Genomic DNA, 15,543 nt, shown 5'->3' on the forward strand with positions numbered 1-15,543 from the left:
CCTCTCTCTCTGTCTGTTCACCTCCCCCTCCACTCTCTCTCTGTCTCTCTTTCTCTCTCTCTCAAAATAAATAAACTTAAAATTTTTTTTTTAATTTGGTTCCCTTTCTTATCTCGTGCCATCCAATCTCCAGTCCCTGAATGAGCAGAGTGAGCAGAAAGAAAGGCAAGGGAGACAGCTACAGGTTCCAGATTGCTCCCGTCTCCTCCACACCCCCCAACACTCCTGTGCAGAGTCCGGGGCACTCACCCTACCCCAGCACAGAGCCCTGGCTGCCCCTCGGCCCAGAGCCCCTCCTTCCTGGGCCTCGGAGTAACCGCTCGAGGCAGCTTTCCTTTAGGACCCAAGGAGGGTTCTCCCAGAAAGTGCAGATAGTATTCATTTCAGGTCTTGCACCCAGAGACCCTGCTGACACACATGTGGCTTTTGACCCTTCCTATGGGATCCAAAGAGGTGGGCATCAGAGAATGGCCAAGGCGACAGGATCAACAATGAAACTGAGTGGAGTTATGAAGACAAAGACAAAGGCTGAGAAAGAGAGTGTCGTTCCATTTATATCCCAGTACAAGCTGAGACCAGACAGTCGGACTGAGAGACAAACTGGACCTGGCCCGTCCAGCTCCACCCTTTGTGCAGCTGCAGCTGTTTTCCCAAGACAGAAGGTAGGAACGAAGGTCTACGAAGGAGCCAGAGCCTGCTTCGGATTCTGTGTCTCCCTCTCTCTCTGCCCCTTCCCTGCTTGTGCTGTCTCTCTCTCTCTCTCTCCTCTCTCTCTCTCAAAAATAAGTAAAAATTTTTTAAAGATGTAGTTTCTACATCATGGACTGGCTTTTTTTCCTCTCTGGGGAAGGCAGGTTTCATCATCAAGAGCCCTAGAGTTCCCTCCTGTCACACCACCTGTGACAGTTCCAAGGGGTGATGACACGTGCAAGTATGTAACTCTAGGAACCAAGTATCCACGAGAGAGGTTACCTGAGCCAGAGACTCCATTAAGTTCCTCACAACTTTGTCTTGGTCTTCAGTCAGGATCCTGTGAAGGGTGGCCCGTCTCTCACTATCCTTCCTCAGCATAAAGAATCCTGAATCTTTTTCTTCAGGGGAAGGTGGAGCGCTGTGATCTTCGAAATTTTCATCCGGAATGCTGTAAGAATTTAATGCAGGATAAATCACAGCGCTCTTTATAAAACGACCCACGACGTTCTTCTTTCACCCAAAGTAAGTCAGGTCTTTACCCCAGAAAGAGTGTCCGTATTCCTTTTACATCTCGTTCACCACAGGATTTGGCTCTCGTCTTGAAAGAGAAGGGATCTACCTTCAGCTCCGTGTCTGGAGAAACCGAGCCATACTCGCTGCTGCTGCTGGTGTCCTCCACCAAGACGGGCACAGGCAAGGATATGCTTCTAAGGTACTCTGCTTGTCACGAGAGGGGAAATGCTCATTAATACTTCTAAAAACGTACGCATACTAGGGGCACCTGGGTGGCTCAGTTGGTTAAGTGTCCAAATTCAGCTCAGGTCATGATCTCACAGTCCATGAGTTTGAGCCCTGTGTCAGGCCGGGCTTTGTGCTGACAGCTCAGAGCCTGGAGCCTGTTTCTGATTCTGTGTCTCCTTCTCTCTCTGCCCCTCCCTTACGCATACTCGCTCTCTCTCTCTCTCTCGAAAATAAACATTAAAAAAATGTACACATACTAAACACTCACCAAAAGGGAGCAATATTCATTGTCAAGTGTATCACTGCAATGACTAGTAAAATTATGCTACCTAAGAGGCCAGTCATGGATCCTAATTTCTCCCCGTGCTCCATATCCAATCCACCCAATCCATGCAGAGGGGAGTACAGGGGGGTGGGCCAAGGTCCTGAGAAAGAAATATCTCAGGGCCGTGAAAAAGTGGAAGCACCAGGCGCAGCGGTCCTGGGTTCCAGTCCTCTCATTTCTACTGACCATTTGTCAGATATTAGGAAGGTCATCTATGGGTCTCAGTTCTCATGTCTATAAAATAAAGGACTAGGTTCATATTTTTTATTTATTTTTTAATTTTCTTATATTTATTTATTTTGCGGGGAGAGTGCAAACAGGGGCAAGGCAGAAAGAAGGGGATAGGATCTGAAGCAAGCTCTGCGCTGATAAGCTGACAGCGGCCACCCTATGTGAGGCTCAACCTCATGAACCGTGAGATCATGACCTGAGCCGAAGTCAGATGCTCCACCGACTGAACCACCCAGGTGCCTCCAGATTCCTATTTTTTAAACCATGTTTTTCACAGGCTTAAGGGTCCACCTCAGCATCTTGGGGCTGCCTTAGTTGGGGTGAGTAAGTAGGATTCTGTGATCTAGAACACAGGTTCCAAACCTGTTTTGCCAAAAACAAATATGTTCTATGAGTCTTCTGTATCAGGATTCTGCTTAAGGATTCGTATGAAAAAGGGTTCTTTGCTAAACACAAGTTTTGGAAACCAACAGACTATGTGATCTCTCAGGTCTTTTCTAGTTCTCAAGCACTGTGATTCCAGAGCAGACAAGGGCCTTTATTTTGATGGAGACTGACTTGGCACAGTAGCAACTGCCAACATTTCAACAAATATTGATTTTAAAGAGAGTAATTTTTTTTCAAAATGTTTATTTATTCTTGAGAGAGATACAGAGCATAAGCAGGAAAGGGGCAAAGAGAGAGACATGGAGACACAGAATCTGAAGCAGGCTCCAGACTCCGAGCTGTCAGCACAGAGCCTGATGCGGGGCTAGAACTCACGAACTGCAAGTTCATGACCTGAGCTGAAGTCAGAGGCTTAAACAACTGAGCCACCCAGGTGCCCCAAAGAAAGTAATTTTTGCCAGAATCATCTTTACCTAACAAGTGTCCCAATACCACAAAAGGCCTCACTAAAGAAGGCAGATATAGAATTATAAAAAAGGAAATCTGCTGTTGCCTAGAATCCCTTTTTTACTTAATTCCTCTTGGACTGGGCGGAATCAACAACTGGCCCAGTCTCGAAGATGTGGGATGGTCAGTCAGCAAGTGGTCAAGTGGACTCTTGACTCTGTCCACCGTGACTGCAAATTAGGAATGATTCACAGCAAGGGGGGTGACAGTAGGCCATCAATGTTGGTCAGACAGATGGACATGTCTGAGAAGCCCTCGTCCGATTTATAAATACAGGAAAGCCAGACACACCTTTTCTTTCTTTCTTCTTTCCCTTCCTCCAACTATTTTCAGACTCTATCCCTTATGATTCCATATACATAGATATGTTTTCTTCTATGCTGTATATATAATTGTGAGAAAATATGCCAAAGAATGCCATATTATTCATGGTAGTTATTTCTAGAAGATGTACTTGCAGTGATTGTGATTTTCTTTTATTGTTCCAAAATTTCCAAACCTTCTCCAATCAACATGTATTATGTTTATAGTCAGAAAAATACATGTGATAAAAAATATTTTTCACCAGCAAGTATTCAACAGGTGGTAACACCGTATTACCAAGAGCTTGATTTACCTAATAACACAATTAGTGATGCTCCAGAAGATGAAAAACAATCCCATGAATACAGCAGGAAGTGACATTCTCTGAAAATGTACTGCCCTATCACTGAAAGCTCTTCCTAGCTGCTGAGTCTTAGAAAAAAGGGTTTTTTAGCCCTATCCAGGAGCTTCCTTAATCACAGAATCTTACGAGTAGGACACGTCCTACCCCTTGGTTATATCAAAGATGTCACGCAGGGCCATTCTATTATTCTATCCCAGTTGTAGCTCAGGTGAAGAAAGCAGGTATTGGAGAGGTACCTGGCTTTGGCTCCAGCTGTAGGGAGGAAGAAGAGAAGCATACAGCTTCCAGGGATAGTTCATCTCTGAGGAACCCATCTCACTGATCAGCAACTAGAAAGTTGCTCAAGGATGAAATGGTTGACCTACCTGCTGTCGCTGAATTAGTAGAAGGTAGGAACCGAGATCAAGCTAAGAAGAGCTACTCTGGGTTTACCAATTTAACACCACAATTCCGTATTTCAGTGTACAGAGATGTGCAAACCGGCAGGCTCAAAATACATGGCAGGGGAAACTGCTCACGTGCAGCATTTCCCAGATTTACTTGAACGTGGAATGCCCATTTTTCTGGAACAGCTCATGGACCCAGCATTCCATAAACTATATTTTAGGAAGTGCTGCCAAAGCAGAGAGCAAAAGAGTAACCTCTTTCTTGCTGATAATAGTAAGGCTGTCTAAGAGGAGAAAGGTTTGTTGGGGGCCCCAAATACAGGACTGCTTATGAGAGGATATTTCTGGGAGCTGCTGAGATCTCTCGTGTGCTTTGTTTCACTTCATTATTTACAGGAATAGATTGCAGAATGGACAAAACAGCTGCCAGCTTGGCCAAATGTGGACTCAACGCTTTGCAGCCTTGGGAGGTTTTCACTGATATTAGATAACAAGCTCTTCAAGCTAAATGTTGCTGGTAGTGGCTAATGAACAGACAGTATAGATATAGGACATTTCTGTTATCGTAGAACAATAGATCCCATTCTTTTAATTCTAGATTAAAGTCTCTCCCCAGCTCTCCACTCTTCTTTGCTAATTCTCATGTGGAGCCCTTTGGGATATGACCCTGCTTAATCACCTCCAACTTCTTCTCTTCCCCATGTAACTTTAAGTACCACATCCTGCTCCCTTCACACCGTAGGTTTCGCACATACTGCACTAACTTACGCTAGGACCACCCTCATCTGGCTCTCCACTCCCCAACCACCTGTTAAACTCAAGTTCATCTTTATTCATCAGGGGTCGCCTCACTGGAAAGTCTTCCTTGGAACCACTTTCACAGACTGACATCTGTGATGTCACTCTGTTCCCCTTTACAACCTCCTCTCTACTGACTAAATTACACTACGGTGTAGATGATTTAGTCCTTGTGCATCTCCCCTACAAGAACAACAGCTCCTTAAAGCTAGGAACTATGCTTTTATCACCCTTATATATTCAGGGCCTCACACATTTCTTGGGCCCACAGTGAATGCACAGTAAGTGTGCATTAGGTTAAAATGACTTACTTAATTCTCTGCATCTATGTGTGGCAAAGGGAGAGCAGTCTGGTATTGGATAAGACATGTATCCTGAAGGGGGAAGGAAGCCCTCCTCAGCACCACCCTCCCAGCTCCCTCTTGAGGGGAAGTCAAGTGCAGCTATTGAAGGTGGAGGCCCCTTCAGGTAAAGCCACGGCCTCTCCTCTGGACAGAAACAGTGTATGACCCATAAAAACACCTGGGGAAGGAAGAGTCTTGCAGCTTGCATTCATTTGGGAGAACTAAGACCAGATTATAGTTCACAGTTTTAATTAACAGGAGGCATGAAGTTCTTGGTCACACTTAACGACAATCCCAAGTGGGATTTTAGCTGGTAATTAGGTTAGCACACCTGGTTTTGCTTTCCTAGGGAGGAGAGGGGCTTCTGAAGGAATGGGCCCAGCCTGGCTTGCAGCTGCATACATCCTGGCCACCCAGGAGCCTCCCATGGAGGCAAAAAGCAGAGGATGCGGCTTTTCAATGGGAAATCTAGAGCTTATTATGCAATGCATCAAGCTTCAGCTCAGGAGGCAATATAAAAATGAACTCACCATTTGATCCAGCTGAAAGCGCTGTGGGAAGAAGAGCAAACAACAACATGAACACACGTTGGGTTTGTTGTTGAACAGAAATAACAAAAAAGTGAATGCCTGAAATGGGATCAATGTCTTTTCCAAACATTCAACCTGTCCACCCTCATCCCAAACAAACACGAAAATGCCAATAACAAATGAATCATTGACTTGCTTTTCCTTTCTGAGATGAGCTATGGAAATTATTGCAAAAGAAAATTTATATTTTCATACTGCTTTTTTTTAAATTTTAAATAACTGGCAATCTTCTCTTTCTTTCATTTCTTTTTTTTTTTTTCCTGCAGGGAGGAGTGGTTATTATTCCAAACAATATTCTCTAAGAGGCAATAGGTATTTTCCACTGACTAAAATTAAAAGAACATAGAATCTGGATGGCTTGGAAATTTTAACAGCTCCATAATGGCCCTGTAGCTCATTAGTGGTGATTTAAAGTTTCAGCTCTAAAAGGCTGTATTTCACCCCTATTGCACTGTAACCTTCGTATCAGTGATGCTAGAATCCTCTAGATACCGATATACTACATGCCTGCTAACCAGGTGATGAAAGACTATCATTGACGAGGTCCTAGCATTTGTGAAATCAATGGTGAGACAGCTTCCTGATACCAAAACTGAATGTCTGAGAACACTGTCCTAATGTTTACACCAATTTCCAGTGATATCAATCTATAAACAGATTACCTTACTTCTGGAAAAATCTTCCATCTTAAAAGCTGAGGGTTTACTGACGCTGATTCACATCCTCTTCACTGCAACCACATACCTGAAAGCTTAGGCTGGCTCTTTTTCTTTTTGCTTGAAACTTTCAAGAACTCATCAATAAGCAAGTCGTTAGCACAAGCTCTCTTGTCAGGGTCTGGTTCAAAACATTTCAGTATGAATGCCTTGGCCTCTGCTGACATGGACTCTGGGATCTCCGGGTGGACTTTAAACATTCCCACCTAAGACACAGCACAATGGGACTTCTGAGTGACCATCTCATCGCATGAGCTCCAGGACTCAAAACTTGGTCCCCTTGCTCAACAAAGTCCTTTACCATTTACTTCCTACAAACTCATGCCTTTTCTCAAGGTGAGATAGGATATTTTTTCTCTAGGTTATGGAAAGTTTCCAGAGTACTTTTGTAACGTTACCAATGACATAGACGGGAGCAGTTATGTTAAGACAGGAGACAGCACTATGAAGTAATAATTCAGTCCTCAAGTTTTAGAACACATTAGCACACTGGCACGCAAGAAAGATGTTTTTAATTGAGACCATTGTGTTGGTCATAATAGCTATATGCCAGGAACTGTGCTTGGGTTTTTGATTTATAAATTCCACTCAATACTCCAATGACCCAGTAGATTAAATATTATCCCTGTTACATCAATGAGGAAAATGAGGCTCAGAGGAGTGAGGTTACATGTTATAGGAAGGGAGATCTGGGATTGAAAACTTAATCTTTTTGGCTTAAAGCCTGTGTTCTTTCCCCTATGCCATGATTTGTGAATATTTTTCCTGTCTCAAACTGCCGACATATAGAGATGTTTTTAAATACTTTAAAATTAAACAAACAGGATTTTTATAACAATTAGAATTTTCTTCTCATTGTTGCCATTCTAATTTTTTCCAATAATTTTTTCATGTATTTAGTAAAGAAAATTTTCTAAGGAATTTTTTGTTATTATATACCTTTTATAAGTGTATTGCTATATAGATAATAATATATAGTTACTTATGGTAATTATATAGCCTTTAATATATGTCAGACGCTATTCTAAGTGCTTTGCACATATTGTCTCATACACATCTCAAAAAAACCTTTATTACATAGGTACCATTTTTATACCTATTTTATAGATGAGGAAACTGAGGTACAAGAAGCTTCAGTCATTTGCCCAAAGTCCCCAAAGAGTCTGACGGTGTTGGAACCTACATTCAAACACTGTAGATCAGTGCTTGAGTCTATGTTATCTCATCTAACACATATTGTATAATTGTCCCTGCAGTGACGGGTAACAGCAGCATTTCGGAGTGAACTCCTAGAGACGGATGAAAATTGAAAGATCGACCAAGAAGAGAAAGACATTCATTTATGTCAAGAAAGGCAGCTCTTACAGCTCTCAGTGCCCTTCCCATGTGGTCACACTACTCATTTCTGCATCAGCGGTATCCCATCAGATCCCCTTCAAGCTTAAAGTAAGCCAACCTTTATACAAAAGCAGAAGGTATGTAACACATGGCTCCTCACAGGAGGCAATTCGCAGGTGGGATAAGTGCTAGAAACATGGTCAGTGGTAGGGAAAGCGATAACCACTTATCATGAGAACAGCAGACATGAGCTTTACTTCTTGGGAAACAAGTCCTCAGTTTAAACCTTGGGCTTGGCAGCGTGGCAAGTGAGGACAGGTGGGGACTGCAGGGACTCAGAACAGGTCACTGCTTTGCTCAGTCCCTGAATTCTGAAGCGGTGGCCCCTGGGCTTTCTCTGCCCTATTTCCATATTTGGTGCTTCCTATTTTGGGAGGTGGGCTGCTGGCTTCCCATCCCCAGGAGAGTTACAAATGGGGAAATTAACAGGCCAGAAGAGTAGATATATAAGAATATGATTGACGTCCTTAAAATAGCAACTATGCCCACCCCCTTCTTAATGGACTAGCCTCTGAAGTCTTATGATAGCGAAGGGAATTACTGCTTTAATACTTAAATGTATAAAAAACGTCCTTACATCTCCTTCCATGGAAGATTTTCAGACTGTTTACCAATTGCTTAAAGCATCTTCCATGAAGTAGTGTGTTATTTATGTTGCATTGGGAAAAGGCAGTCAGCGGAAGTTATGGGGACTCTCACTTTATAGCTGAAAAATTAAGGCAGGGAGGAGACAGATCCTCAGCGTGAGGCATACGTATTGACTCTGAGGAAAGTGAATCTTCATGAACTTTAATGAACTTTGTGAGCACAGTTAATGTGCTTACCTAGGCTTCTTTTCTTAGGCCTAAAAAAATTTCAAATAGACACATGGAATGTCTAATAGCTTTATGCAATGTTTTTTAAGAGATATGAAATGTGACCTTGAACATAGCTGCTTGTGGTTCTCCCAGTTCATAAAAAGGTGGTTTCCCTGTGGCCATTTCGATGATCGTGCAGCCCAAAGACCAGATGTCTGCTGCTTTCCCGTAGCCTCTTGGTCCTTTGTCTATGATTTCCGGTGCCATATACTGAAGGGTGCCTGGGGATAATTCAAACACACTTCTACTTTAGAAAACACACGAATATCTAATGACAGCTTTAACTGCCAACATAAATAAGACAACTTTAAAAGCATGATTTGGGTCTTAATATCTCATCTTTTTTTTAAGTTTATTTATTTTGTGAGAGAGAGAGAAAGAAAGCATGAGCAGGGGAGGGACAGAAAGGGAGAGAGAGAGAATCCCAAGCAGGTCCTGCACTTTCAGCACAGAGCCTAATGCACAGCTCGATCTCATGACCACAAGATCATGACCGGAGCCAAAGTCAGATGCTTAACCAACTGAGCCACTCAGGCACCCCTCATCTTTTTTTTTATGTTTATTTTATTTTGAAAGAGAGAGAGAGAGCAAGAGGAGGTGGGGCAGAGAGAGAGAGAGAGAGAGAGAGAGAGAACAAATCCCAAGCAGCCCATGCCATCAGCAGGAAGCCCGACATGGGGCTCGAACTCATGAAATGTGAGATCATGACTTGAGCTGAAATCAAGAGTTGGATGCTTAACCAACTGAGCCACCCAGGTGCCACAATACCTCAATTTTTGTGTGTTCCATTTTTCTTGGTTATTTATAAAAATAGAAATAACCGCTGTCATAATGGATTTTCTCAGGGATATAAGGATACTTTGCCAATGTGATCTGGTCATGAATAGATGCTTTCTCATTTCCTAGATACTAGAGTATAAATGAGGCATCATTTTATTGGGGCCTCTTAGAAACTTCTAACAATTAGTCATTTGAGAACAACAGAGACACATGGTTTTTGCAATCAGTTTTTCAACCACAAAAAGATTCCTATTATGTATACTTCTAACCTTTCCAGAAAATTTCTAGGGCATTCATCCATTTTTTTCTTCACCTATATTTCTCAATTTATTTTTTTAAATAATTTTTTAACATATATTTATTTTTGATAGACAGTGCAAGCAGGGGTAGAGGAGAGAGAGAAGAGATACAGAATCTAAAGCGGGCTTCAGGCTCCAGCCCCTGATGGGGGCTCGAACCCATGAACTGTGAGACCTGAGCCGAAGTTGGATGCCTAACTGACTGAGCCACCCAGGCGCCCCAATATATTTCTCAATATCTAAATTAAATGGTTAATTCTTCTGTCTTGATTCTTATCTCTAAATCACAAAAGCATGAAAGTTCTGAAAGCCATCATTAAAAGTAATGTAAATCGCTTTTGGTGTAGTCTATTCTGTAAGTCAAATATATATGACTTCTGCTGCATGCCTGTGGTCCATGGAATAACGGGTTTAAGAGGTCAGAGACAGGTCTTGAGCAATCAGTACAGACAAATCACCAGACACAGAGTGAAGAAGAATACAGTGAAACACAGGAGACTTAAAACGCTATGTGGAATCAGAGAGTGTGGTAGGATGGCAAGAGCATTGAATGGGGAGTCAAGAACGCGTGGTTCTAACTTTAGTCTGGCATATTCCAGACAAACACTCAACTGTGGTTATCTCAAGTGGTGCAAACAAGAGGGTGGCTTGGCTTCTCAGAGACCTTAGATTGACTCCCCCAAGTCCATCAATGAGTCAGGAGTGTGAACAGGAACAGAGTACTACCACACCCCTGCTACTGATGTACTCATACAAATGATAGAATCAGCAAACAGGAACTCATCCAAGATGCCACATTCAATTATCTCCAATCCTGAGGCATTTGCTAAAAGAGCTACTTCAGTATGTTGTGATTCATAACCAAACTGGCAGACAACCTGATAAATACAGATACCTTTTATGAACGTCTCATGCATGATTTACAGATGAAACTGCTATGTACAGTTCCTCTAAACTGCTCCTATGAAACCCACCAAAACAGGCTAGAAACTGGCTATTGATCATAAAACCAAATAGAAGTATATTGTCTTCATCTAGTATTGTCATCTTGCCAGCTTATCCTCCAGCTCTCATCATTATGTGGCAGTAGCTCATGTTCAAGTTCACCGCACATGCCTCCTGTCAGCTTCAATCAGCAACATTACTGGAGGTAAACATTTCACCTAGCCAAGAATATTTCACCTTCACTCCACAAATCACCTACCCTTAGTAAAAAACTGCTATGATTTCTCTTAATTTATAGCTGACGAAGCTATAGTGATTGGTTTTTTTTTATGATGTAAATAAAATCAAGCGGTCTTTTAGAAAATATGTGTTGAAGCCTACCACTCGCTTTTTGTTATATCCGGATCGAAAAAAGAATGGATGTGAGAATTTAAGTTATATTAATATCTGTGTAGAAATTACAACAATTAACAATAAAGTGAACATTAAAAATTGAACAATTCAGGTAATACCTTAATAAGTTATGCAATGTTTTTATTCACAGATAATACTTCAAAGAGCTCTATCTGACAATTGCACTTAATTATCCCCCACAGAGAAAGTGCCAAAAAAAAAAAAAACCCAACAATAAAAACCCAGGTTTGGTTATGTATTCATGACTGTTCTCTTTATTCCATAATCACATGACATAATATTTTATATAAAAAGATTTACAGAGCTTCATAATGAAGATGCAAGCCAATCTGTATAGTAGCCTGTGGAAAAAAGTGAGAGTACTCACTTGAAAACCCGTATCTTATACATCTTCATTCCAAAGTTTTAAAAAATTACTTTAAAATCATCTCTTAGAATTTCTCTGCCACTGTAATGACCCTTGGAACCACTACAACTTAGTGGCTAAAAGTGTAAATTTTGACATTCCACTTAATCCTCTCATTCACTCAGCACATTTAAATTGAGGGCCTGTCATGGGCCAGGCACTAAGAATATAGCAGTGGAGTAAACAGACAGAAATCCTGGGCTCATGGAGCTTACATTCTTTGCAGCGGGAGACCCACATTAAACTACAATGTAGTAAATAAGTAAGTCATATAGTACGTTAGAAAGTGATGTGTTAATGACAAAAAAAAAAAAAAAAAAAAAAGGGAGGAGATCAGGAATGCCCAGGGAGGGCTGCCATGTAAATAGAGGGTGGTCATGGTAGGCTCACTGAGAGGACATCTGAGTTAAAGCCTGAAGAAGAAGGACTTAGCCATGCAGATAGCTGGGAGAAGAGTGTTACTAGCAGAAGGCAGAACATGTGCAAAGGTCTTGTGGCAGGACTCTGCCTGGTATAATGCAGGAAGGAAATGCAGCAAGGCCAGTTTTCCGGCACAGAGCGAGTGAGCGAGCAAGGGAAGAAGAGAGGAAATGAGGTCAAGAAGGTAATGGACTCTGAATGGACCACAATATTAGGACTCTGGCATTTGTCTGCATGAAACAGAAAGCCACTGAAGTCTCTGAGTAACAAGCTTGATTTGTTTTAAAAGGATCACTCTGGCTGCAGTGTTAAGAACAGACAGTAGGGGGCAAGAGTGGGAGCAGGGAGAACAGGCTATGGAGGCAACACAGGTGGGAGATGTGGGTAGCAGTGGTGGAGGCAGTGAGAAGTGGTCCAGTTTGGGACACCTGAGGGTAGAGCCAGTAGATCTCCTTGCGGATTGGGTTGGGGCGTGAGAAAAGAGAGGCATCCCGGACAACTCTAGGTTTTGGGTGGCCATCACGTGAGATGGGGGAGAGTGTGGGTGGAACAGGTTTGGGGAGAAGACAATTAATTCCATTTGGCATGTTAAGTCTAGTTTGAATCCTAGCTCTATTACTTACTAGCTCTGTGACCTCAGGCAAGTTATTCAACCTCTTTGAACCTTAATTTCTCATCATAAACTGGGATACTAATATTTAAGGATCAGGGTTCATATATGAATTTCAGTGAAATATGTATGTAAACCACTTAACACAGCCAGGTATACCATAAGCACTCTCGAAATGCTGGTTAATGCTGCCTTCCCTCTCACCAAATCACCAAGAAGTGAAACAGGTCAGTATCTTTCAAGTCAGGTTGTTAGAGGTTGACTAAGCAGCCGTGAGGCCTATGGTGGCAAGCAGATCACCACCAAGGTGGTGGTGTGCCCCCTCCAAGCCCTCTTGATTAGCCCTGGATTCTGACCAGCAACATTAGTTACACGTGTCACTCACGTGAAGCCCGCGTGAGAAAAGCAAAGGGCTCTGGGAGGATTGCTTTACTAACTCTTTTGGGGACTAAAAAAAATACCATGTCTTTAAGATTAGCAAGAAGATATTATTAAATTAACATCCTGTCCAAATAAAATGTCTGAAAGTAGGGATTTCCTGTCAGAAGTTACTGAGTCTTGGCAGCATCTAAAAGGTTCTCTTGCCAAATCGAGAGAGTATGAGGAAAGAAATGGAAAGACATTTAAAGTTACTAGCAGGATGGATTTAATTTTGTTCAGAAAAATATATTTTCACTATGTAGTGCTGTGCCCTGAAATACCCATTGCTGTGAGGGTGGGAACTGGGTCAGATGTGTTGTTGACCGAATGTGTTGAGGACATTTACAGAATTTCTCTCCTTTTCTCCTCCCAGGCTTTGGGAACAGATACCTCAGCAACGTGGACCAGAGCAGGAAGATCAAAGCAAAGAGCAAAGGCCAGATTAAAAATCTGAGTTCTAGCAGTTAAAAACAGTTGTGACTTCTGGCTATGATCTCTCTTCTCTCTCAATTTCCTCATCTTCAAAACTGAGGTGTGACCACCTATCTCATGGGATTCAAAAATGGAGATAGCTGGCCATATTGCTTTCTATTAAACCAGAGATTATTCATTACCTTTTTTTTTTTGCTAAATTATTCTTTCTCTGATGATAATAACAAGGACTTAGCACTTCAAGAGAATCAGCAGAATGGAGCATAAAAACCAGAGGTGAAGTTCCTGATGCCCTCCTTTAATTGTGGGCCAATCATTAATCTCTCTGAGCCGTGGTGGTTTCCTCTAGGCTACTGTTAGCTTTTTGGCAATCACTTTGTCTCCACTCCCCCAGGACTTTGTTCTAGAGGTAGCTTGGTGGCTGAATTGCCTAATTTCTCAGGGAAGCTCTCTCCCCCACCCCAATTCTGAGTTGATGAGTCACTTCCTCTTTCTGAATTGAAATTCTACTGGTTATTTATGTTGTCAGTAGGAAATAGGCCACAGGGAGTAAACAGATTAGGAACTCATAGTTCAAATGCGAAGTGATTAAGGTATGAGTAAGAATCACAGAGAGGTTGGGCTAAAAACATGCAAAAAACAAAAGTCTTGTTGGGCTTATAGTGGTTGTAGGCTAACCGGGAGAGATGTAATGACATGAAAGGGAAAACAAATAACAAATTGAGAGTTTAAAAAAACATTTCAGTGGCATTAAACAGGCGACTGAGCAATAGAAATACATGATGAGAAAAGAGCCAGATCAAATTCTAAATAACAGTTTTCAGTGAGCATCAAAAGATACCGACATTAATGTCTGTGAGAACCCAGACTGACTTTATCTCTCACATTATGCTCTAACGCAGCAATTATCTCTTTAATTATATAAGATCTGTATCATCATTGCAAAAACATACCAGTAAAAGTTTCAGTACATGGGTTAATGCCAGCAAGCCTCTTTGATGTCCCGAAGTCTGAGATCTTGAGAACACCACTATAGGTATTAATCAACACATTGTCACCCTAGAGAACAAAAGACTTGAATCAAAACTGGTCTTTCTTCTGATACTGTTTTTTAAGTCCAATAGGAAAAAGTGCCCTCAGAGTAAACAAGGACACGAACTCTGTACTCCTTATTAATAGTTAACTTCCAGAGTGAATTCTTAACACCATTTTTGTTTATATATTATCAATTCACAATGTGCTACTCAAGCCACAAGGTCAAAACAGGTGCCTGGTCAGGATTTGCTGTGGTTTGTGAACAGAAGGGGTCCCTGGTATGTGATTAAGTTCAAATATGACATGCACGATTTCCCATTGTATTTTCTGTTATTTTACTTCTTTTCCTGGAATACTTAGAGATCTGGCAAATAAATGAGATCTGGGTTGATAGTAATATTAACTTCATTTCCACAGCCCCACCTTTGTCAGAAATTTATTAATTCTGAATTTTCTCTTTTTAAAAAGAATCAAGTAAGTTATTTCATTTTAGTTCAAACAATGAGTATACGATACTTGTGAGAAGAGGATCTTATTTTTTTTCCCTCCTAGTCATTTATCCATTGATGCAGTCAATATTTACTGAGTAGCAACTCTGGGCAAGACTACAAAGATTCACCAGCCTGTGATCTCCTCAGGGGTGAGGAACGTATCCTGTCCAGTTTTGTTCTGCTGTGCTGCCCCCTCCCCAGAGCACCACAAACAGTGCCAGGTGGGCAGCAGAAACTCAATCTTTTTTGGGGGAACACAGTTAAGAGGTTTATTCCTTGAGAAGAACGCATGAATATCAATGACTGACTCAGAGCAGCCAAGGAGTTAGTATCTTGTATTTCTGCTGTTTCTAGGATTTATTGATTCACGATTCTAAATTAATACCCATAACACAGCATGACTTTTGCAAAAAGACAAAAAACAAAACCAGTTACCCACCAAGGAACTTTTAACCAGGAATCGTCATGCATCCTACCTTTATATCGCGGTGAACTATCTGATTGTCATGGAGGTATTTTAATCCTTCAAGTATTTGCTTTGTATAGAAGCCAATTGTTTGCTCATTGTCCTTTAATGGGCCCCATTTGGAACGAAGAAGAGCAGAAAGACTTCCTGTAAAGCAGGGAGAAACAGTGGAAAAATTCTTATTC

The 15,543-nt window shown here is 41.6% G+C and overlaps 1 protein-coding gene across 1 annotated transcript in view; it reads right to left on the minus strand.

Moving 5' to 3' along the window:
- Nucleotides 1-15,543, minus strand: part of LOC120222015 (mitogen-activated protein kinase kinase kinase 5) — a 100,633-nt gene that overhangs the window by 26,838 nt on the left and 58,252 nt on the right. The window contains exons 11-17 of the mRNA XM_039219698.1: nucleotides 15,369-15,505; nucleotides 14,320-14,425; nucleotides 8,704-8,861; nucleotides 6,414-6,591; nucleotides 5,610-5,630; nucleotides 1,233-1,410; nucleotides 973-1,141 (exon numbers count right to left, since the gene is read on the minus strand). Of these exons, the coding sequence (XP_039075629.1) occupies nucleotides 973-1,141; nucleotides 1,233-1,410; nucleotides 5,610-5,630; nucleotides 6,414-6,591; nucleotides 8,704-8,861; nucleotides 14,320-14,425; nucleotides 15,369-15,505 (947 nt within the window). The remainder of the gene's footprint in view (nucleotides 1-972; nucleotides 1,142-1,232; nucleotides 1,411-5,609; nucleotides 5,631-6,413; nucleotides 6,592-8,703; nucleotides 8,862-14,319; nucleotides 14,426-15,368; nucleotides 15,506-15,543) is intronic.

This window comes from Hyaena hyaena, unplaced genomic scaffold (assembly GCF_003009895.1).
Source record: "Hyaena hyaena isolate Hyena2069 unplaced genomic scaffold, ASM300989v1 scaffold_828, whole genome shotgun sequence".
Taxonomy (NCBI): domain Eukaryota; kingdom Metazoa; phylum Chordata; class Mammalia; order Carnivora; family Hyaenidae; genus Hyaena; species Hyaena hyaena.